A 25089-nucleotide genomic window follows, 5' to 3' on the forward strand; every position below is an offset into this window, starting at 1 on the left:
CTATATGTTTGGAGGAAAGCGAATATAAAATGAAGACAACAAAAGCAAAAGCAGATGAGGGAATAGTAGAATAGAATCATAGAATATATGATTCACTGGGTGATCATTAAAAGAAAACCCCTGAGGAGACCAGCCGCTAATTAGTGCTGTATCCTCGACACTTGGCACTTTCAGAGACAAGCTCCTCAGTGTGTTTGTAGCCCATGGAGAAAAAAAAAAAAAACACTAGGAAAAAAAAGGTTCCCTTACAATGTATTAAATCACATTATTTGTAACACACACTATAGACATTTCTATAGCTTGTATGCCAGTTGCTCAGATTTTTGTCCACACAAGAGAAAATCTGTACTTATATTATTAGCAACTGGTGAAGCAGCTGCTAGAAAATCAAGACCTGATAGATTACAGCAGCTTATTTAGCTATTAGAGCGGGAGAACAGTTTCTCGGTGTCCAGATTCACCCCTTTATCACAGCTATTTATCCACTTTGGTAATCACTGCCTCGCCATGCAATTGTACTGCCTCTCAACAGGGAAAATTCTCCTATTTTATTTTTTTTAAGAATTCCCACCCGTTAGATCTAAATACCACCCGGTCTTTACTACAACTGCACTTTTACTTTCAATTCTCCATTTCAGTGGCTTGCAAAAGTTTTCCTATTTGTGGAATTTTAAAACATTTTATCATGTTAAAATCACAATGATTTTCTATCGGAATTTTAAGTGAAAGCTCAAAAGAGTATCGTATGCAATTGTGAATTATGTGCTCATTCTCCTTTGCTAAACAGCACAGTCAATTGAGATAAAGAGTGTTAGTGAAAAGCAGTTGTCAGAACTTGCCACTGATCATTCATTTGGTTTAGGTCTGGACTTTGACTAAGCCTTTCAAATAAAGAGTAGAAATATTCTATAGCATTTGCAGGCTGATGTTTTGGGCCATATCACCATGCTGTGTTCTTGTTTCAATATTGAAACCATTTATTAGCAAATTCAGCCGCCATGCCTTAAGATAATGTGGAAATCATTGACGTTTTTACTTCTTTTGCTATTCATTAGTTAATACTGGTCACGTCTTGGTTGAGGTTTGGAGGACCCAAACGCAGAGGCAGAGAGGCTGAGGTGAATACTTGTAGATTTAATGAATACATTGGTTAACAAAGGCAGTCCAAAAATCCAACTAAAATGTAACAGACCAGAACCACGGAAACATCAAGGGAAACACGCACAAGGAGCCAGGGAGAGACGAGGTGAGAGGACAACAGCGACGACAGGACCAGCAACAACAGAAGAACCAACAAAGAGTGAGAGCAGAGGGAGATCATAAATAGCTGTGGGTTTTATATTTCTCTTTATTAAAAAATAAATTCCAGTATTTTTCTGCTAATCATTTCTTTATTAATCTACCTTAATGTTCATGTTCATCTGTGATATGTTGTAGGAAGTCACATTAACCCTCTATAGGGCACTCAGTGAAATATTTTGAAAATCAAAATTTCATGCCAATAGTGTTATTGGAATCCAGGACAAGACCTTATTACATTTGTAACATAAAAAATATGGATATCTTGATGACAAAAATCAATGTCAATGTAATAAAAAGAAATGCCAACTTCCCAAATATATTAAGTAAAATAACAAAAGTGTTTCAACAAGAAATTCATAAAAAAAACATAGTACAACATAACTTTAGTGGCATTAATGCAGGCACTTACCTTTATTTTTTAGCTTATAAAACTAAATATCATTGTTAACTAGGCTTATTCAATTTATAACTTTACTTTTTAACTTTTCAATTAGCTTTTGTACCTTTTCTTATTGACTTGTTTACCTTTTTTTTTTACTTAATTTAGCGTAGGTAACATCATTCAAGGGCTCATCTACAGCCATGTATCAGTATCTTTACTAAATGGCTGGATACAGATCGTGTGCTTCTAGACCTCTCTGAGAGACGGGGGGACTCCATTCTTAAGGGGTATGCAAGTGATCGAAAACGGTAACCAGCTCTATAAAGGGATAAAGGGTTAAGGCATGCTGTGTAGGCTGGGGCGTGGACAGCTGTTACTGAGTGATGAGGTGGCTTTAGATCCTGAAGATGCCTAGACAGTGAGGTAAAGGAGACATAAGGACCTGAAAAAGCTGCAGGTTTACTGTAATTTGAGTTTAAAGTGTTCTGGGTGTGGTGTGTTGACGTATCTACTATCAGAGTGCTGACTTCCCAACAACCTGCTTAGTAGATTGATGAGATGACCTCATCATGTAGGGGTGATCTTCTCTCCAAGAAACTTATAAGTAGCCGGGAGATTATCCAAGGCTGAGAGAACTTGCCTTTGGTTTAGAGAGATAGAATGCTGATGCTGCTGCATTACATATCTTGGATTTAGTAAAAAAGTAAATCCAGATTAGTGTTTAAACATTAATTAGACATTATTATGCAAAAACTGAACTGATGCTCTAGGCTTCATTGATTTACACATTATGGTTGTATGTTTTCTATAATACTGTGGTATTTGTGGTAGAAATTTGTTCCTGCAATTGGAAAGTACCTTGCAAAAGTTTACTAGATCTGTTGGCAGTTGAACAATAGTCTAGGTAATCATGGGGAAACAATATTTAATGAATAACCAAACTGCACAAAGCACAAATGATGACATGAAGAACCATAACACAGAGCAACAGAAGAAACCACAAATGAATAATGTGAACCAGGGAGCCTATATGAAGAGGCAAGTGTGTAAAAAGCTGTGGAAGACAAAGTTAAGAGCTGTCAGATGGAGATGAGGAACTGCTAAAACTAATGAAGGCAGAGGAGGCTAAGAGGAGAGAGATAAGAACAGGAGCAGAACAGAGAAACAGGGCAGGAATCTTATAGTAAATAATAATATAAACATATAAACACTATATTTAACTAAAATGGAGCCTAGGTGGGAGTTCAACTGAAGACACTAATTGCTCGCCTACATCCACCTGCAACACAGCCAATCAGCTTTGAACCACACCTTCACGAAAACCAATCGGCATCCAAAGTTTATCTTAAAAGGCCTGCAATCCGCAACTCATCTGCTACCTAGTGCACAGGCGGTGGTTGTGCTGTGTGACTTGATTCAGATGTCCCTGTTTCAACCCACCTCTGCGTTACACGTCTCGTTTCAACTGGTCCGGCAGAAGGGCCGCCATGTTGAGCCTGGTTTTGCCAGAGGTTTCTTCCCAGTGGGGAGTTTTTCCTTTCCCTTTCCTTTCCGCTTCTCTCAACCTGTGTTATCCAAGCTGGACTTCCATCTTCCAGGTCCCTGAGTGAAGCTCTAGTATCAGCTCACGCAATCCACTGGATCTCCCCATAAAGCTCAGCATACCATCTCACTAACCAGCAGTCTACAGACTGACCAATTTCATCTATCTCCACTCCACCAGCAGTTTCAGGCCTGGGGGGGAAACAGTCCTAATCTTTACTCCTGTTCATGCATATCTATCAAAATTCAACACTATGTTTCCTGCCAAGTCGTCAGTCAATTTCCACCAACTGAATTAAGACTCATTATGCTATTGATATGTTAGTGACAGCTGCTAAAAGCCCTGGTTCCTATCTAATGCTTAAGACCTATATAGAATCCCATCATTTTTTGCTTGACAGGATGGGTTTTCACAAAAATACATTAAAATAAATTTCTACAAACCTTCATATTTTTAGGATTTTATGATGGAGAGCTACAGACTTTTGCTACATTTGCATAACCTCTCTTTTTTGTGTTTCTTTTTCAGAACCCTGCTGTCCCAATAACATCAAAGTATGTTTCCATCTCATAGTGACGTCTTTAAGGCTTAGGGAAGAGCAGTTTGGGAACTGAAGTCAAGCGTTCTTTTCCTGTCCATAATAGTTTCCTTAGTGTTGACAACATGAAAGGTGGAGGAACAGGAGTAGAAACAGAAGTGCAGAATAAGAGCATGTGTCACTCCTATACAAAGAAATTGGGTAAGACTTTAATGCAACTGACAGACGGCCATTCACACAGAGCTTGGTTCTGTTGAAGGAGCCTTTCAGTTAGAGTGGTGTATTGCTGTCCACTGTCCCTAATGCATGTTTGGTAAGTTGGATTGCTGCAAAGTCAACGACATCAAGCAAGCAATTATCGTATGTCACTTCATCCAAGAGGTGTGATTGCTGCAAGTTAAAGACCTGATGCACTGACTCTGCATAGTTTCCTTGGACAACCTTTCACCTAAACTGCCTATATAATTTTTTGAACTGATTCTGTAAAGAGCCTTGAGCTGACATGGGTTTTGAATCAACGCTAAATTAAGAAAATGAACCAAAATTTTCTTTGAATTGTAACCGCAGTTAAAGATGACCCTGCAAAGGAAATAACAACCAAGCTGCTGAATAGTTTTTGCTTTGAACAATTACAAAAAATTTACTTTACAAATATATACTGAGATTAAAAAGACTTACTCCAATGCTATATATTTCTAAAACATCACAAACGGTTCAGCCTTAAGATTTACTGGTTCCTGATCAGTAAAATCAGCTTCCAAGAAATCCCAACAAATTTTATTTGGATAAAAAATATGTAACCAACAAGATTCAACCATGCTGAGTGTCTTTTGAATACCATGAAATCAGGTCATTTTCTCCAAGGTGTCTTGTACTTGTCAAGAATGAACTCTTTCATCACCCTACATAAAGCCTGTGCTTTAATGTATGTGAGTCATGTTTAGAGTATCAATTTTACTGGTTTACTATTGCAGAGTGGTAGCTGGTACTCAGTGAAGCTTGCTTAAACAGTTTGCACCATTATGCCAACAGCAGGCCTTAAGCTTTCTTTAAACAAGCAAAATTAAATATACATCTTTAGGCAAACCTAGAAATATAAGAAATGCATGAAAAATGACATGTCAACTTTCTATGAAGCACGAACCTACACAGCTTTGTGCAAATCTAAGAATTGATTGCATGATTATATATACAGGCTTTGCTTCCAAATTGTGCGGCGAAGCCGACAGGACTGAGCTGGATCCCACTGTGAGATAGACTGGATTTTACATTGTCCTTATTAGCTACAAACAGCGGGGGGACTGGTGGCTTATGTATAGTACCAGACTGCCAGCAGGTTATTTCTCTGCCTTTGTTTTTTCACTTTTTCTGCACTTCTCTCCTTCTCTAAAGGCAATGGACATGTAATTACACTTCATCTCATTTTTTATTTCATTTTAATTGCCTGCCTGGACGAAAATGTGGTAATTTTCCACAGAAGCTACAAAGTAAAGGTACAACTAACTAGCAGAGGAAAACATTCCAGGTTGAAAATGGCCACAAGTTCTCAACATCTCAAAAAAATTTTACTTGAACAGCAGAGCATGGCAGCACGGATCCGGATCCCCGATCTTGTGTGACAGGTTGGAGAGTCTGAGGGGCCACTGAGGGAATCTGAGAGCTTCATTACTGCTGAGGAAGAACGCGGGGGCTGTGTAGGAGGAAGACACTGCTGTCCTGACCTCTTATCAGCTCGACCTTAGGGAGGAGCTGTTGTGTAGTGAAAGTTACACTAAGACCAGGATGGAAAGAGTGAGGGAGGAAGGTTTTTAATAAGCCACAAAGAGAATAGGCTGGAATCTCTCTACTGAACCACTGAAAGTTAAGGTGAGAGGATGGGGTGATAACAAGATGTCAGTCACTGGAGCAGAGTCATATTTATGAGTCATCATAAAAGCCCTGTTCTACAGAAAGGTGGTCATACTGATTATCATTGTGCATTAAAAAGCATTTATGTTCCACTTAGAAGCGTATTGAGGAAAATATGTTAGTAATTCTGTTTTGAAGCATTTAAAACCTAGTTTTTCCAGGGTGATGGTTATCTTAAGTGAGTCCTCACATAGAAAGAATTATGGGTAAATTTGTTTTCTCAAGCCCTAATATACTTAAAATCATACATGCATTCCGGTATATCTCTGACTAGAGATATTACTGCTCCCTTTTGGGAAAATATCAGAATGAAATTATTTTCTTGGATTCTTGGTAGAAATCTATTTTTAATCCCAGTGAGGTAACTCCTGCTACTAATGGGGGAGTGATGTCCTACTGTTGAGAGCAGTGCGCTTGTGCTCTGAAAAGGTTGCAAAGTACCCGGTACGATCCCCAAAACCGGCACTCTTAACCCCACACTGCTCCCTGGGCGCCGTACAATGGCAGCCCATATCCCCAAGGGGATGGGTTAAATGTAGAGAGTTAATCTCATTGGTCTTTACTTTTGACAGACAATAAAGTTGAATTCCATTCTATTATATTCTAAAATAATTATCTTCTCGGAAGCTATTATTAGTCTGGTCAGCCGTTCCAAAATCAGGTTGGGATTATTATCTTGCTACTATTAGGGCGTAATAAACTCACACATCATCAATGATAATTATCCTAAGGATATTTACAAATCAGTGTGTTAGTGTGTGCGTGAATAGGTGAATGACTGAACATCATGTAAAGCACTTTGATCAAGTTCTATAGTGCCAAATAAGTATAGGCCTTTTACCATTTATAAACAAAGACATATTTATTTTATCTGAAAGCATAATGTTTATATATTTTTACAATTTTGGTATAATTACTGCTTTATGTGGTTGCTTTGTCTGCTAAAGGCATGTTTTACATTCTCTATAATCCAGTTAACAATTAATAGATTCATTAATCAGTTAATAATTATTTCAATAATCGATTAATCATGATGAATCGCATTAATTGTTTCAGCCCAAATAATAATCATATACTAGATGCCTTTTCTTAAATATACACTTTGTTATGTCACAAATTTTCCCCATGTAATACCACTGTCTCCCCTCCTTGATTGTTCACCATGTTTTTATCTTCTATCATGAGATTTAGATCTAAGTTCAAACAATTATTCAGACAGCAGCTAAAATGGAAGTATGATTGGTTACCTCGGCTTGTGACACTGCCACATGCAGACACTGCCGCTCTAAGCAGTAATTGTTATAACTTCTTTTTTTCCCCCTCCATTACATCTGATGGAGCGTATCAAATAGCAAATTAATGAAATCAATATTGTATCTACGGTATATGTCCATCGATTTAGCACACTCCACCCTCTTCCATTATTAAAGGCACATCTGAGTCTGCAATCATGACACTTTATGAAGATATCGGGGAAGAGATGAGAGCTGTAATTTATCCCAGAAGAAGAAAGTACTAAGCTGAATACAAATACAAGAACTGCAAGTGAAGGTGATCGAATGGAACAGAGTGAGAGAGACCACAGACCTGCAGAACAGAGATTGAAGATCCTGGAGGAAGGTGTGAGGGAGATAAGGTGCAGATAAAGGAAGGAATTTAAATGAAGTACAGGGAAACATGTAAGAAGTAGATGTATCAGGATAAAGACCAGGATCTTGTAGATGAAAAGCGGTTTTTGCACCGTCTGGACAGGTATGGAATTTGCTTTAATAGTTTTCCTTTGCTGGCCTAAGTAGGAAAAACAGGAAAAAATGTATTGAAAGAAATTCTAACTAACCAAATGTATTTCTTTCTCTATTATCTGGAAGTTATAAACCCAAATTTCTGAAAATTGAAGTGTATTTTATATTCTTTGATGTTCCTCATGTTTGTTATTTTTCTACTTATTTTGTTTTTTGACAACTACCTATATTTTAGAGTCATTAGAAACCTAAAAATAAGAGCATAAAATATTAAAAAAAGAACAAGTTCAGCGTATGTTGGCCTCTCTGCTTTCTAGCCTAGGAGTAATGTTATAAAATTGGCCCATTTGAATTTATTTTGTGTACCATTAATGTCAAAAAAGCATTGACACTCCTATTGCTGTATGGGTACCTCCAACCCAGAATCCACAGCGGCTAATGTCTCTTCCCCGGAACAAGGTGTTCCCTCTTATTTATATTATACCTCATGGTGAAAAGTTTTTTGAGTGATGGCTAAATGAGGCAGGAAATGCGGGGGGACCCTGTACGGAATAATGCTGATGGTGTTTCGGTCAGCAAGGGTGAAAAAAGCAAATGTTTCTAATCATAGGACCATGCATGAATCAACTTCTTTTCTTCTCTTGTTTTCCATGAGATATAGACAAAAAAAAGAAGAAAATACAATACAAACTTCTCTTACTTCAAAATATGTGTGGTTTGGACCACAAATTAAGATATCATTGCATTTCTCAGTTAAAGTAGGGTGGGTAGACCCAGATTTCTCTGAAGGGAGTTTATAAAAAGCATAGGATGATCTTAAGTTCCTCAGAATAACCAGAAGGGAGTCATTCTACAGAGGGATGTGTATTATACCTGGTACCTTTAGAACTAGATCATTAATAAGTGAAAGGCTGGAAGCAAAGGTATTTAATATGAAAAACTGTGCTTTAAATAACTGTATTGATCCTTGGATTACCCATCTCTGGCTTGATACATCTATTATTTTTCAAAAGAACTGATTTATGTCTTCGAGGTGCAATCATTTATTTTTTCACTATTTTAAGCTACCAAGATACATTTCTGGTAAAAAGAATACATTTAGATGTTCACTCCAGACAAAAAATGATCTGGTTTCTCCCTATAGACAGAGATGGATTTCTTCCAATTACATCATTAAAAATATCTACAAATTGCCCTCTGTTATGGGTTTTAAGGTGATATCAAAATCAGTAAATTCTATGCAAACAAGCTGTTTTTTTAAGTCCAAAAAACTGTATCTCATAATGTAGCTTAATTATCTGATAATGAGATACTTTATTATTATTTTGACTTAGCTATCTCATTATTATGACTTCAAAATGATGACGTTTGTATACCATTATTATGAGATATTATCTCTAAATATATATAGTATCTCATAATATTGAGACTGCTAAGCCATAATTATGAGCTTCTACATCATTATTTTAACTTGGCTATCTCCTAATCAAGTAATCCTCTGGAATGCAAACAACTTTTAAATTACATATAATTGATTTTTTTAGGTTAAAAATAGTTTACATCTGCTTATACCGACCTAGTCGGTATAATCACATGCAGTAGTGTTGCACTGTGCTTGCCTTCTATAAGAGGGCACCAATGTTCAACCTTAAGCAGAGACATTGAGGTTGGTGTAAGAGAAAAATGTATGCCAGAACAGAATTATGAAATGATAGAAAGCCAATCCAGTGCAGGAGTTTTTGTGAGTATAAACACTCAAATATCTCCTTAAGCTATCAGCTAAATAAAGCCTATTCAGGCATGTTGCATAGAAAAGCAGCATCAAATTCTCAACCAAAACTATGAAGGATGAGGATGTGAAGGGCACCATGTAAAGCATTCGTAACAAGATAATAAAAAAGTCATGACACTGAGTAATCCCTACTAAATGTGATGACTTTCATTAGACGTAAACAACTTTTATTTTTTTTATTTTGTATACACAAAAGGTTTCCAAAACAAAATTTCCTTTAGTACAGTTTTACAGACAGTAAATGAACAATTATTTTATGCTTTTCATGGAGCCAAGTTTAACACTCAACCATAGCCACCTGTTTAAGCACAGTTCCAACAGTGCAATGTGCGTCTCCCACTGATCATTGTTACCGTCTACATAATTCACACTAGGTAACAAGTAGTCTGACCTAATGTTTGAATGACATAACCTGTCTTTAATGATGGTTCTAAGACAGATTATGTCTTTAAATTATAAATTTGCATCTCTGTTTATGAAGGATTATAAGAGTTTCCCATACTTTATTCTATTTATTGTTTTTTTTTAATTCAGGAACCTAAAAGCTTCCTATTTTGCTATATTTTATCAATATATACGTGTCAGGATCTTGGCACTGATGTCTGGTCTGATTACTCTTTTCACACATCTTCTCAGCTCCGCCCAGTTCCCCCTGCATTAGTCTCTATTTGCCCAGCCTTCAGACCAGACAACAGTGCCAGATTATTTTCGAGCCGTTGGTGGGAACTTGATTAAGAAGAAGTTGATTTAAGCTTAAATCTGTATCAGCACATCAAAGCTTTACTAAACAAACTAAATTGGCCACAAAATCTTGATTGTCTGCTGATCTTGGAGGTGATTTGATTACATGTAATTCTATGTATATGGCTTCTACTAGCAAATACTACGATGCAGACAAAAAAAAGAAAAAAAAAGAAAAACAAACAAGAGGACACTGGAGTCAAACTGTCCAGCTCCACCAATGAAAAATGGAAAAAATTGCAATTATTGGTAAATTAAACAAAAGTTCAAGTTCATTCCAACAGGATCCACTACAGGATATAAAGGACAGGATATTATGGAAAAATAAGTTGGATGAGAGTTGTTGTTGACCACAGTTCCAATGAAGTGTGGGTCTGACCACTGAAGCGGCTTCAGCTGGGTCAGTGTTTCACATCGTAATGTGGAAAAAGACACTGGGTGGCTGGAATGACAGAATGTGCTAATATGAGGGAATCGGATATAAAAGTGGTGCTTGCAGGCTTTAGATCACTGGTAAAAAAGGGCTCTTACATCAAAAGATGAAAGCTGCTGTCAGTCACACTTCTAAGGGAAGATTGTAAAGACCTAAAATGTTGGGAAGATGGTTTTGATTTGAATTTGAATTACTCCAATTCTCTTCAATCTTGAGGCTGCAGTGGACCGTGTAGCTGAAAGCCCACAGTAGATATTTTCAAACATTTTTTTTTCTCTCCATATCAGCCCTGACAGCACATCAGGATCTTGGCAGGCAATGTGACCGACTTTGATGATCTGCTGAAAAGTCATCCTAAAACAATACCTAGGGTCATATAGCAAAGTCCATTCCATTTCCTCTGACCTCATGTAGATTTCCTATTCATGTGCTCATCCTGTGGCCCTATTCTTACCCGTCCCACCCATTACTAAATATTTCCACTGCACTTTGTTGCAGCTCTTTTTCTTTTAATGACACAACCTCTTGTTGATCCCAGCACCTTTTAGAAATGCCTTATTGGTCCAAACAGTTGCATGTTTCAAGTGCTGAACAGAAAACCAGCAGTTCTTTTCTTACGTGTACAGTCGTGATGTGTTGCAAATTTGTTTCATGTTTAAATGAACTGTTACAAGTAAAGTACATTTCTTTTTCAAAATCTGCTATGTTGTAACGTTATCAGATCAAAGATATTTACAAGGTGAAGTCCAGGCTTGCAGACGTCGAAATTTAATAGAGATAAAAAACAATACTGAAAGCCTTCCCTCCCACTTACGTCAAATAATTTGATGACATCCCCTGCTGCTCACATTCCTCTGCTTGATAAATTGTATACTTTCTTTTTCACTCCAAAACACCATCACAGAAATCTTTGCATTATGCTCACTGCGGGGTCCTAATCTGTTTTACCACCCTGCATCGCACAATTAAGACGTAGCGACAGAGGAATGATAAAGTTGCTGATGAGTCATTGTTGCTACAAAGGCATCAGTATGAAAGAGAACATTAGGAAATTGTGGGAAATACATACTATAGGGCACGCATTCGTACTGGACTTCCAGGTATTTGTATGTTCCTGGGCATGGGTCGGGAAAGACATCTGGTCCGGCCACCACAGCACACTGTGTCCTGTTGTTACACCTGCAGAAATCACAGAAAATGTAATTATTAAAAAGTAAAACCAACAGTAATGAGCTGCACAAATAGATCATAGTGAAAATCCCAAATAGTAAAATTGCCCTTTCTATGATATAGTTCCTGAGAGCCCGTTGCATGCTCTAAATCGTAAGGATTTCTCTAACAACACTAACTTTAACGAAAATACTGGGATTTAAAAGACAAACCAGATGATTGATCCCCTCCTGCAATTACTGTGCATCTGTCTGATTAGAAAGTCATTTAAAAAATAAGAAAAACACTTTGTCAAAATGTCAAAACACAATAAACCCAGACTTACACAGCTATTTGTTTTAGACAGAAGAATCTGAACTCTTATTGAGTTGGTGTGAGAAAATGGTAAACTTAAGTTCTTGCAAAGTAAAAGCTTAGAAAAAACATGCATTTTTAATGTGCAAAGTTCAAATTTCATAACCCTGCACCTTTGTACAAACTATATATTATTTTAGGAAGTAGAATAAAAACAGTGACACTACTACAACAAATACTACTGACAATGATAATAAAAAAAATAATACAAACATAGATGAGATGTTTGTGTCTTTAAACTGTATAATACAGTCAGGAAGGAGTGTTTGGATGCACTAGTTGGTAGGTTTTATTTTAAGCTTTTAATGTAATTTTTTTGCCCAGGGTACGTTGAATAGGAGAGATAACACAATAACTAAACTGTTTTTATTTTAAGTAGCAACAAACATCTGAAGTATTTCATTAAGTGTAGTAATAAGGTGTAAGGTTTGGAAATAGCCTTTAAAAAACAACTAGAACAATGTTAGATTTTTAAATACAGGCATTGTGCTTAAACAAACAACTGTAGGATTTAGCTCAATTTGCCTTTTTTTTTTAAAGGAATTTGTTTTCTGAAACATAAAACAGGATGAAATTAATCTTAAAAAAAAAAAAAAAAAAAAATATATATATATATATATATATATATATATATATATATATATATATATATATATATATATAGTGTTGAAACTCATGGGTATACCAACCAGACCCTGCACAGGTTGGAGTATTATTACCACATGATGGATGGTTGTTATGGTAGTGGGAGGTGGTTGAGGGGTGATTTTCTGAGGAAGGGTATAGACACAATCAACTGACTTCAAAATTATCTCCAGCCTGAAATGAGGGTCTCCATTAAAGAACACAATTATGGTGCCTGTGGTGTTCTCTTTTGCCATTTTGTATTTGGCAGTCATCAATCAGAAGCTCCACTTCATATGCAAAGAGAGGACTTCCCTGTATAACAGCAGCAGCATTTATTTCATCACTTTGGAAAATAAGAATAATAAAAAAAAAAACATATCAATGATTAATATACTCAATGGTCTAATTTCGTGATTAGAGTAAAACATATATTTACACACATATGAATATATTTAAAGCATTTCTTTCTGTCAAATCGTATGATTATGGCCTTTAGGTAACAAAAATGCAATATTACATGACACTAACTACAGTAAGCAGGAATTAAATTAAGAAATGTTAGAGCCCACAAATAAAAGTGGAAAATTGTTGACTTAACAGTTGTCTAACTAGCAGGCCTACTGTACAATAGGCTAATTAAAAGATCAGAGTGTTACTTCTAAGCATAGTTATTAGAAGTTGAGTTGAGGACAAATGTGGAGGGACACATTGTAGAATCAACAAAAAATAGTAGCTGGCTACTTCTGGCTTTGGACTTAAAACACTGCAAACAGCAGAGAATATGATACCCTGAATAACTAAAAATTTCACACTGGACCACAAGCATCCTGGATATTGTGCCTGCTATGTTTTTGTAATCTGAAAAAAAATACTCATTAGACCAGTGATTAACAGCCTTGTTCATTTTTTACCTTGGTTCTGCCAAGAAGCTTCTTAACATAATCAATACATTTGTGTCCTTTCCTGAATAAAATTGGCTTTGGTTTACATTTTTTTTTCTAGGTTGCCGTTATTGGTGGATTCAATCTGTGCCTTAAGAGAGGGATTCTAAATGTGTTGGTGTCCTTAACTAATGTTTGATGGAATGGGGAATCGACAGAGGAAATCCCAGATAAAACATTCAAAAAATAGGCCTCCTCCAATGGGGGACAGGACTTCACTTTAAAGGGAGTCAGATGGTTCAGACATCTAATCTTAATGTATCCTGAGCACCTCTCTTTGCAGGTTGTCTACAGGACCCAGAACTTGCTGAAGGGAATATACATCCAATGTGGTCTTCGTATCAATGAGTTAGAGGAAGTTCCTGCTAGACCCTTGGCACCTGACCTGATGAATCGATGGACAGGGAGAGTTTTCTCTGTTTCATGCCTTTGAGTCCTTTTTTCTTCACCTAACATTTAAATAATATGCTTGAATATGTAACTTGGCGTACCGTAGCCTTTGTGTCTTTAATCCACTGTAGTGTATTGAATTTGAAAGTTAACCAATTGCTGTTATTTCTGCTCTTTCTTCTACTGTATGCTTGTGTATATATATATATATATATATATATTGGTGTATGTGTGTGTGTATAGCACTGTAAACTTAGTTTGGTCTTATTTTTGGGGCAGCTCAGTGGAACAGTGGGTAACACTGCTGCCTTGCAGCAAGACGTTTCTGGGTTCGATTCCTGGCCTAGAGTCTTTCTGTATGTAGTTTGCATGTTCTCCCTGAGCATGCGTGGGTTCTCTTTGGGTACTCCGGCAGCCTCCCACAGTCCAAAAACATGACTGTTAGGTTAATTGGCTTCTCTAAAGTCCCCTTAGGTGTGCGTGTGTGAATGGTTGTTTGTCTCTGTTTTGTCCTGTGATGGACTGGCAACCTGTCCAGGGTGTACCCCGCATCTCGTCCATTAACAGCTGGAGATAGGCACCAGCACCCCTCGAGAACCCAATTGGGATTAAGCGTGTTGGAAAATGGATGGATGGTCTTATTTTTTGTATATTCAAAGTTTAAAAGGAACTAAAACCAACTCTAAGGCATTAAGTAAAAACTTCACAAATATTACTAAGCACTGTTAATTGTTTGATTTATTTGAGTTTCTTTTTAAAGTGAAATGGCAGGAATACATCTGCTTTTCAACGATTTTCTAAATTATTAAAAAGCTTCTGCAAAAAATTGTGCAAAGTCTGGTCATGTGGCTTCTTTGATCTATGAAAGGTTAACAATCACAGACTGCAGCACATTCAGGATAGCAGCACGTTAAATCTATGTTCATTTACAATCCCCATTATCCTACAATATACAAACAGTATTTAGACTGTTCACAGTCTAAGTCCTGTGAAGGTCAAGGCAGGGTCTGACATCATGATTCATATGCCACAATTAAAGGATTCCCTACACCTTAATTAACATTGATTGGCTGCTGACTAATCAATGGAAGCAGTGAGGGACAGGCAAAAAAGGGACCTATCTCATTTCAGGCCTGAGCCGGTAATGAGATATGGTCCGCTGCCTTTCTCCCATGTGAGTTTTATGGGTTCATGAACCCAACCAGTCATCCGTCTCCGTCGCTCAGTCACTACAGTCATTTCTTGCCTACCACGAGTTAATGCAAAGGCAGTAAATGACAATCAACTAAATAAGAAGGTCAAGCTGATGAAGCTGAAAAACAACTCTCACGGAAGGCTATGGGTCCCCCTATGAGCCCATTAGTGTTTGGAACTGGGAGGTTTGTTACCAGTAGGTGAGGCAAGCAACAGTTTTAAATGAAGACAAAAACCCTGAGACAAGAGATAAATAAATACACATAAACAACAAACAATTCATCTTTTTTGTTGATTCATTTAGCCCACCTTCACTCATTTAGATGGCAACATAGATTCAACTTCACATACCTCTGGGGGTTAAGGCTATGAACAAATCTGGAGTTTTAATCACACGCCTTATCAATTTAACATCCTCTTGGGGGATTAAACATCAGAATGTTTATTTAACAAGAACTCTAAACTTAAGCTGAGCCAATCGTGACCCATTTTCAGAAAGAAAAAAAAAATACTCAATGTCCATTTTTTACCTCAGCATGCACATTAAAAGTCTCAGATGCTGTTTGCTTAAATACTATCTGAACAGATATTTAAAGTGGTTTAAAAAAGTAGAGTATAACATTTGAAAAGTATAACATTTGTTAAAGAAAGGAAGGAAGGAAGGAAGGAAGGGATTATATTTAACACTCATCTGCAGATATGACAGTTAAAGTTCACACATCTTCAGGCTGCATAGAGACCTTGATATTATAGAAAAGATTAATTAATTTAGACAGAAAACCATTGAAATAAAAATGGGATTGGAGGATTATAGCATTACACTTGGTTGTTATAGACTAATTTAAACTAACAGGAAGGTGGGACTCATGCAACTTGGAAAGTAGAAGGAGTTAATTCTGAGTTAGGTCCTAATGGTCAAATTACCTTGGTGATTTTTCTAAACAATATGTACAAAATTAAACTGAAAAGAAAAGCAAAGCAAGCTGTAAATCTGCATTAATGTATGCCAAACAAATTCTTTAATCAAATAACCCTGGCATATCCCATCAGATTGGGATTGTGTCTATTCTTAGTATACAGTATCACAACCTTTCCTTTCATTCCACAATCTTTTATATAAAAAAAAAAATAAATTATGACTTTTTTATTTAAAGTTCATGAAGTGCAAGACTTGAAATAGAATTGGATTACACCGAAGATAACACATGACCAGCATCATCTAACACCTGTGTGATGTGGGAGTAGTCTTTGATATGCTACTTCCAATGTAGTTCTAAGGTAGGTATACCTTAAGGAATTATTTTGTATTTTGTAGCATCTTTTGTACAAAGATAAGTCTTTATTTTATTTACCTTATGTTTTAACAGACACCTGTCTTGTTTGCCAACTGCTATTAGATTGAATGAAAATCACTTTAACGTAAATCTGTTAGAGTTGTGTAAGTTTTTGCATCACTGTAGTCGTTATTTATTTGATCAAATTTAGAATCTGTTCCATACGGTGAAACGCTGTGACTGAATGAAGGAGTATCAAATCTCATTGTTCACCTGTGAACAAAGTAAAACATCACTTCTTCCACATCTAATTGATTGGAGGAGAGGCACAGAAAAAAAAAAAACCTCAGGGGAAACACATTTTGTTGGGATTCCTCTCTCAGCACCTGTTGTGCTGCCTTTTTCTCCACCTCAGACATTCAGTTTAGCATTTCTCGCAGTCACAAAAAGTCACATTTAGTACAGTGAGCATCAAACAGTAGCCATGTATAACTGTGCTTTAGGAACATTTATGTTTAAAGTAAATTCAGTTCAGTTTATTTATGAATTAGGCCATTTCAAAACACGTCTAATCTCAAGACCCTTTTCAGTCAGTTCAATTCAATAATAGACTCATTGGTTGAAAGTCTTATTTATGAAGAAAATAATCCCCAGTCCTCATGGATGAACATGTACAGTAGTGACAGTGGACATTACATCGACCGTCACCTTGCAGCAAACCCTCACAGTGAGCATGCATGCAGTGATAGTGAAGTGGAAAACTCATTTCTAACTGATAAAACCTTCAGCAGAGCCAGCCAGGCACAGTAAGAAAGGCCTTTTGCCGTGGTCTACTTTGGGTTTGAGAAGACAGGGCCAAGAAGTAGTGGAATGGAGTGTTTTTTTTTTTGGAAAGACAAAAAAGAGGAGCAGAAGTCCTTGGAGGATGATGATGTGGCATATTTGGATTCCTGGGGATCATTTAAATTTAGTTCAGAATGATGCGCACTAGAGCTGTGGCTGAAGTATGAATATATCTCATGTGTCATGTGTTTACATGCTCTGCTGTCATGTTATTTTTCAAGATTCATTGCCTTAAGGAATGTGCACTTCGCTTGCAATTTCAGCAGTATTACTTGGAAATACAATAATGGAAATATTGCGGTTACATTTTAAAATTAGCAGAATATCAACATATTTTTGTGCACATTTGTAATGTTAACACAACTAATGGATGCTTTTGATTTCAACTATAAGTTTTCATTTCATTTTACTTTTTGTACAAAGTTTTGCTCAGATTGTAGCACACCTAAAGGAGACATGGTGTCAGATAAAATGCAGAATAAATGTTGTTGTAGCTCAAATAACCCATATTAATTAGCTGATGTTGTATTTATTGAGTAATCAATGTTATATGGAGGGCCAATGACCCTCAATAATTTTTTTTGCATTTCTGATTAAACAGTCATTGAGAGCAAGTCCTAATTTTCATTCTGCAGCAAAACAAAAACATGAATCAACACTCTCTGCCTACCTCCAGTTTCAAGAGGACAAATGGAGCCCAAAGTGATACTATAACATAGTCTTAGCCAATCAATGGCTAATTTTTGCAATAGAAATGGACTGGTCATGGAGGGTATGCCCCACACATTTTCTTCAGTCCTTAGCCCTTTCATAGTGCAATGGGTTCATCTCTGTGCTCTAAGATTTAATAATATCAGCTATGTGGGAATACTTCAGCTAATGCGACAAGATGGACAGCAACCTCCTGGAGGGAAAAAGTCGTTATACAGTACGTGCATTCAGGTACCCACAAGATGCATTACAGCTAATGTGATAGTGCATCTGGTGCAACACCCATTGCAATTCACTAAATTCAAGGTAACATTTATGCCATCTTGAATGAAGAAACAGCAGACATGAGGTAAAACAAATAAGGTATTATCACTATGCTATTGAAGCAGACAGTTTTTGTTAACCAGGGTGCTTTGCAGTTATTAGAATGCGTATTTGAATAGTTTTAAATGAAGGCGAAAGTAAATAATTACTTAGTAGCTGTGGCCTCACACTTTGTGTAAAGTTGTTTATTGTTAGAATTTCTGTTTTTTTTTTTGTGCAATTAACAATTTATATACAGGTGACAAAAACCATAAGTCGGAATGTAAACTTTAAGAGGTTTCAGAGTCTGCAAGTGAGTGTGTCATGATCTTCCCTGATAATATTTTTTTTTACTTTTACGGAAAGAGTTATCTCCTTACAGTCAGCTTCCAGTAGTTGGTGGTTATACACATAGGTTGCTTGCCAACTGCCATAAAACAGAAGAACTGTAAACAAAACTCGAAATCTTCTCAACACTACATTATATAAAATGGGTTCAAAAGAGCGTGGTGCAACCTGGGATGATGCCGAAACTGGCTTCTATCCTGACTCTCCGCAAACAACAAAATATCACAATTACACCAAACATAACTTCCTGAATGTTACGTGTGCCGCCATTTTGATTTGCTTGATTCCCTCCTTCAATCCTAGAGAGCAGTAGTACCGTAGATCGTTACTAGGAGGCGAGGAACCAGGCTTGCGTGATGTGCAAATGGTCGTAGGGAAACAAGCTCGGTACTGTTAACTGATCCAAGTTCGGTTCGAACCCGGCACGGATTTGTTTTAGGGGGAGGTGTAAATGGGGCATTTGTCAATTCTGTTGGTTCGCACCAGAGCAATCTCTAGTTGGATCGCTGATGCATTTACATTCAAAGAAATCACATAAGCCCCCTCATCATGATTCAAGAGGCCAATCACATAGCCATGCACAAAAAAAAGACTCCAACAATCTAGAAGAATGATGGGTGTCTACTTGATTTCCATCTGACTAGGAATCTGCTTAGGAGCATGGGTCTCCATGCTGCTTAAAAGCAAGCTTCAAGATCATCTTCAAGGCTTATTTTTTGCAAGCGACATCTAAAACTGTTTGGATTGCATCTTAGTTATCATAATCAGTATTTATTTTTTATTTTAAACAATTTCTCTATTGTATGTACTTGCACTTTCCCAAGCCAATTCACACTGGATTTCAGATCTACCCATTGTCTCCAGGCCCATTTTAATGTAGTTTAAACATCCCATATCATGCTTTTCTAATCCTTAAAGATTCACATGTTGGTAATAATATTGTAGAAACCATTTTTAAGCAAATCGAAAATGATTAAAGATATTACCTCTAAAAGATACTCTGCATACTAACTGGTTTAGCTAAGGATCTTAAGTATGTTACCTGAAAATATCACTGTATACGACCAAATCTAATCTCATAGATGAATCTTGCGTTGATTCTAAAGATGAACACTTTGTTTGTGCAACATAAAGAGATCCGCTTAGTGCAGATTAAGAGGCAGAACAGAAAGATTGGGAATACATGTCTACAACATAGACAGAATAGATAAGCGTGGGCATGGAGGATTTGAAGAACACTGCCAAAGGAACTCGCTGTTCTCAAATGCTTAGGATCGCATGCTGCCGCAGAAATGTGTGAATACGTCTTTACAGAAACACAAGGATGAAAGGTTGATTGGATCAATTTGTTGAGTAACACATGACAGAAACAAGGGTGGCATTAACAGGATGACACAGAACTTCAGAGAATCGTGGGCTCTTTCAGATGTGCTTTGCTGTAGGGGATAAAATATCAACCATGTTCATTTTTTTTATCGGTTTGGCAGTGGAACAAATGAGAAATAAATAAGGTGATTCTGACTATTGAACAATAATATTTATTGGTTCATAAGTCTGTATAAGCAACCTTTACAGAGTTGTGTTAACCAAGGAATAGAAAGCCTCAATAGGGACGGTCAATCAAAGGTCAGTATTAAGCACTCCTCATAAACTCCTTTCACTGCTTACGAAAATGGCTATTTTAAGCTTTTTTTTTTTTCTTTTTTTTTTCCCCAGCAAGCGTAATCCCCTCAGCCATTCAGACAGATTAGTAGGTTTCATAAGATTTTACATCACTCAGTTCGCTCCCTCTCTAATATTGTGTTTGGAAGATAAGATGCAGTTCATCCCATTGCAACAACAAGCAGAAAAAAAAAAATAGAATCACAAAGAAGTGAGACTGTTTGTGTAGGGAAAAAACCAAGCAGGCTGCCGAGTCCTCCAATATTTTAAGACACCTAAGTTGGTGCTGAGAGTTTATGGATTCATCCATGGAGCTCTTTGTCTGGCAAAAATCCAGCAGCCTGAAGCACAAACATAAGCTAAGCCTGATGAGCACATGCTAACCATGTGTTAAGATAAATGGGTATTTTACACAGAGCTTTGATTAAAATTATGTTTGGTAACCAACTGGTGGGACAAAGTGTTTATGGATCAATATGCCAGTTTATTTAAGTTTTCATTCTTTCCACTGTTACAACTACAAGGTAACAGCTTGCAGACAAAACTGAGGTGAACAACAGAGGAAAACCTTATCTAAGAATAACTCGAAATATCCTAAAATAAGTAAACTCCCCTTAAGTCTAGAAGATAATTAAGACAATCTATGAATTGAATATGTATTTTGGTCTTAAAATAAGATAATTAGATATTATAAGCTTTAAAAAATACTGCGGATTTGTTTTGTCTTTTGTAAACTGTAAATTTCATTATTCTATTGGCAAATTGTCTTACGAGGGAAAAATTCACTCAAGCTTCTAGTTTATATGATCCATACCAGGGTTATGTATTTGATAAACAAAGAAAGTAATTCAGACACATGAACATTTATTCTGCTGATCCAATGCTTTGGCACTAAAGTGTATCTAAAAAGATTGATGGTATGTTTAGTCCTCTGAACACTGACCTATGGATCACTCTAGACAACATGTGATTCCAGAGCATTATCAACATTTCGAAAGCTACCTGGTTTTCTGTCTTTGTAGACAATGTACAGTAGCAGCCATTCAAAATGGCTCTTTCCAGTCAAAAGCCAGCTGAATGGCAGTCCACTTCCCTGCAGCTCCCAGCAAAATCCCCTTCAAATTCCAGCCACTAGGGTGACCACCTCCTTCTTCTGGGCGTGCTTCTTTTTTTTTTCACTCTGACTGCACCCTTTCACTGAATTACAGGGTCTGACCAGCAGATAATGCATCTCTTTACATCTTAATGTCCACAAATGATCACAGAAAGAATATTTTAGTAAAAGATCGATGTTAAGGGGACCAGCCTAGGGCCCAACAAGGAAAGTGGGAACATTTTGAATGGCTACTACTGTAGGATCAGAGAGCCAACAATTACCCACCCAAAAAAAAGTATATTAAATGGGATGGCCTTTTAAAGGCCATAAATGGCAAATTGATATCCCCTAGTAGGCTCCAATAGCCCAAATATTTAGGAATGTGGTGACAATAACCAACCACAATTGCACTCCTAGTCATGAGGTGGGTTCAACCAAAAAAAAAAAAAAAAAAATGCCTCAAGAGCATAGATTTGTGACAAATCGCTTCATTCTTTGTTCTCTACACGTTCAGTATTATTGTTGTTTAAGGGCTTTTGGAAAAAACTTTTGTCTAAGTAGAAAGTATTTTTTTTTTTTTAAGGAAAACTATGAATATGGGAGAATAAGTGATGAAAAACTAAACCTATTAAGCCTATTAAGAGGCCCTGTGATAGACATTTCACCTTTTAATTAAAATGTTTGATATTTACACATTACAGTTATTATTTTTTTTACCCATTTTGCATATTTCACTCTGCATATGATGTATTTTGAATAATTTGTTAATTTTTTATGCTTTTCTATCTGCATCATAAAGTGTGAAAATACAATGACTATAAAGAGTCTTCCTATTTCAAATATGTTTGACTTTTGCCCTTAGTGATACTTTATTGACTCTCTACGGGCAATTAATTAGCCAAAATACAAAAGACCTAATTAAAGAATGAAATCTAATTTATAAAATATATTCATAACATGCTATTTGACATTGAACAAAAACAAACAAACAAACAAAAAAAAAATTAAATATACATGGGTCAAATTTGATCCTGCCTTACCCCGAGGAACTTATCCATCTGTTTATATGCCGCAACGGATATTGGGTGATGTAATTCCTCTCTCCCCTTGAGAGGTCAGCTTGTGATTCTGCACATGGTGTGGACATCCATCTAGCTGTGCACAGCAAAATTCAATTAAAGTATAAATTTGGCACCTGCTGGATAGCGCCAGGGGAGTCAGAGGCTTCCAAATACAACATCAGGGAGAAAATAAAAGAACAGATCCAGACATGAATTCATTATAACTGCTTTTATGCAGCAGTTACAGTTTATACAGCTAGGGTACCGTTTGAATTACACAATAAAAGCTAGCCTGTAAATTATAATTAATCTGGATGAGTGTAAGGAGCTCCTTTTATTTCAGTTTAATTGTTTTTTTTTTTTTAGATGTTGGTAATATATAGGTACAGTACAGTGTGGAGCAGTGATTGCAAAAAATACAATAGAACTTGGTTATAATAAAGCGTCTCTGTCACAAATGCTTTTCATATATGCTCTCACATGTGCAGCTTTCTTCTGCTTTCAAGGGAGGGCCGCAGCATGGCGCAGACACCAGTGTCTGTCTCTAAAGAGCAAAAGGAAGCTCAGTGAAAAATCCTTAGATAGTTCCTTAGATGCAAGCCGATAAAGATCTCTGGAGCTGAAAAGCTAAAAAAAGAGTCCAAACAAAAATGGATGGTTTCAACTTGATAGTGAGTCTAACCTTAACAACAGTACTTTCATCTATTCGACAACAAACTACAGCCTCTGTTACAAAAAAAAAATAAAAATAACATATATATATATATATATATATATATATATATATATATATATATATATATATATATATATATATATATATATATAGCTGCAATTTCTGTAAGTTGTTCTCATATTTTTTAGATAAAACGTGTTACTACTGCAAGCAAATAGCATTAGGATTTTACTGTCATCATGCATCTAGACATGTAATGCCTTATATGTTTCAACAGCTACGAAATAACTAATTAAAAACACACATCAGGAGGCCTGTTAAACATGACTGAGGCTCATTTGAAAACAAGGCAGCAGGGATTTCTGTCACAGTGGTCTGACAAGTGAACATCCAGACTGTGACAGTTCATGCAATGCTATGCTCAGTTACGTCTGATCAAATCCCAGGGGGAGATCTTTCTTTCACTTCTGAATATGAAAAGGACACTTATATCAAAGGTTTTACATTTTGTTAATAAATAAATAAATAAATAAATAAATAAATAAATAAATAAATAAATAAATAAATAAATAAATAAATAAAAACTTAAAACCAAGCTTGTTTAAAATGTAAAGCAAGTACAACTGGGGTATTGTTGGTGGTTAAAGCTATATAACAAACGAGTTACGTTATTTACACACTGAACATGTCCTAAAATGGAAACTGCTCCAAGAAAAAAGAATTTAAAGAGAATTTTGTAAATTTTACTGAAAAATATCTTTACAAAAGCCATTTTATTTGACCCATTACAACTAAAATATAAGTTGATGAGTTGACTGACACCTCAGTAGTTCAGCCCTGATGCATCTACGTGTAAGCCTGTGTCCCATTTACCTGAATTTACTTCAAGTCTGCATTTTCCTGCTCTGTTTCTATAAATGCAATGTCAAACGTATCCATGTTAAATGGGTCCAATCTAGAAAACAATGGAAACGCAATATTTAAGGTGGATTTTGTGGATACTCAGAGCATGCTGCTCATCTCAGACACCAATGGCAACTCGAGGTAAGGTTAAAAAGTAAATAAAAAAATTTAAAAATAAAAACATCAAATTAGCTGCGAGATTAAGTAGATAAGTGCTGCGGTTCCATGTTTCTAATGATATGTGGCAGTATCATTAGAAAACTCTGTTATGCCTCTTTAAGGGTACCATTTTAAAAACGTTTGTAAACTACTGTAAACAAGAAGAAAGAGTAACTGTGGCAGCTTATTAACTTATTATTCTCTACACTCAATATGTGATAATGAAAATGAGACTACTGTGCCAAAAAATGTCCAATAAGTCAGAGACCCAATAAGTTGGCACCTTCTTCTTCTCCTCTGACTATTTGAGCTGAAGTAACGAGTAAATTTCTTCACTACGAGATCAATAAAGTCAATTAATCAATAAATCATTTAAACCAGTAAAACACAAAAAATAGGTTTTACTGGCAGACTGGCTTCCTAAGGAAGCTTAAGTGTATCAGGGTTTGCAGCAGGAGGCTACATTTATTCTATACATCTGTTAGGGAGAGCGTGATCTCTTCTGTTATAAACTGTTGTGGTAGCATCATCACATGACTTGATGAAGTTTAGCAAGCTGATAAACAAGGCTTGTTCTAGGAACTCCTCCAGAAACGAGATTATTTTACAGCAAACATTCTTTATAAAGGGAAGAATATTATGGAAAACCCTAATGATTCTCATCAGAAGACTGTTGAAAGACAGCTGTCTTCAATCAAAGCCTTCTGCAGATCTACTGCAAAACAGGCAGCTACAGGAACTGATTCCTCACTACAGCATCTACAACTTGTTGAAAAAAAAAAAACAATACTACAAGAAATACAGCAACATTTATTTTCCCTTTTGAATCAATTCATTTTTGCAGTGAATTTAACTGAATGTACAAAGTATTGCACTGTATGCACATCTCAACGCCCACAGGATCCCTTTAGGAACCTCCAAACACACAGTAGAAGGGGAGGATTTAAACATACTCTGATCTCACAGATCAATTTGTGTTGGGGCTAAACACTATTC

General features: G+C 36.4%; 1 protein-coding gene across 20 annotated transcripts in view; it reads right to left on the minus strand.

Annotated features, from left to right (window-relative positions):
- The window catches only part of LOC107090598 (adhesion G protein-coupled receptor L3-like), a 324724-nt gene that overhangs the window by 144959 nt on the left and 154676 nt on the right, over positions 1-25089 (minus strand). For all 20 annotated transcript variants that reach the window (XM_015384080.1, XM_015384069.1, XM_015384068.1 and 17 more), the window contains exon 5: positions 11451-11560. In XM_015384080.1, the coding sequence (XP_015239566.1) occupies positions 11451-11560 (110 nt within the window). The remainder of the gene's footprint in view (positions 1-11450; positions 11561-25089) is intronic.

Source organism: Cyprinodon variegatus, unplaced genomic scaffold, assembly GCF_000732505.1.
Source record: "Cyprinodon variegatus isolate N-32 unplaced genomic scaffold, C_variegatus-1.0 Scaffold302, whole genome shotgun sequence".
Taxonomy (NCBI): domain Eukaryota; kingdom Metazoa; phylum Chordata; class Actinopteri; order Cyprinodontiformes; family Cyprinodontidae; genus Cyprinodon; species Cyprinodon variegatus.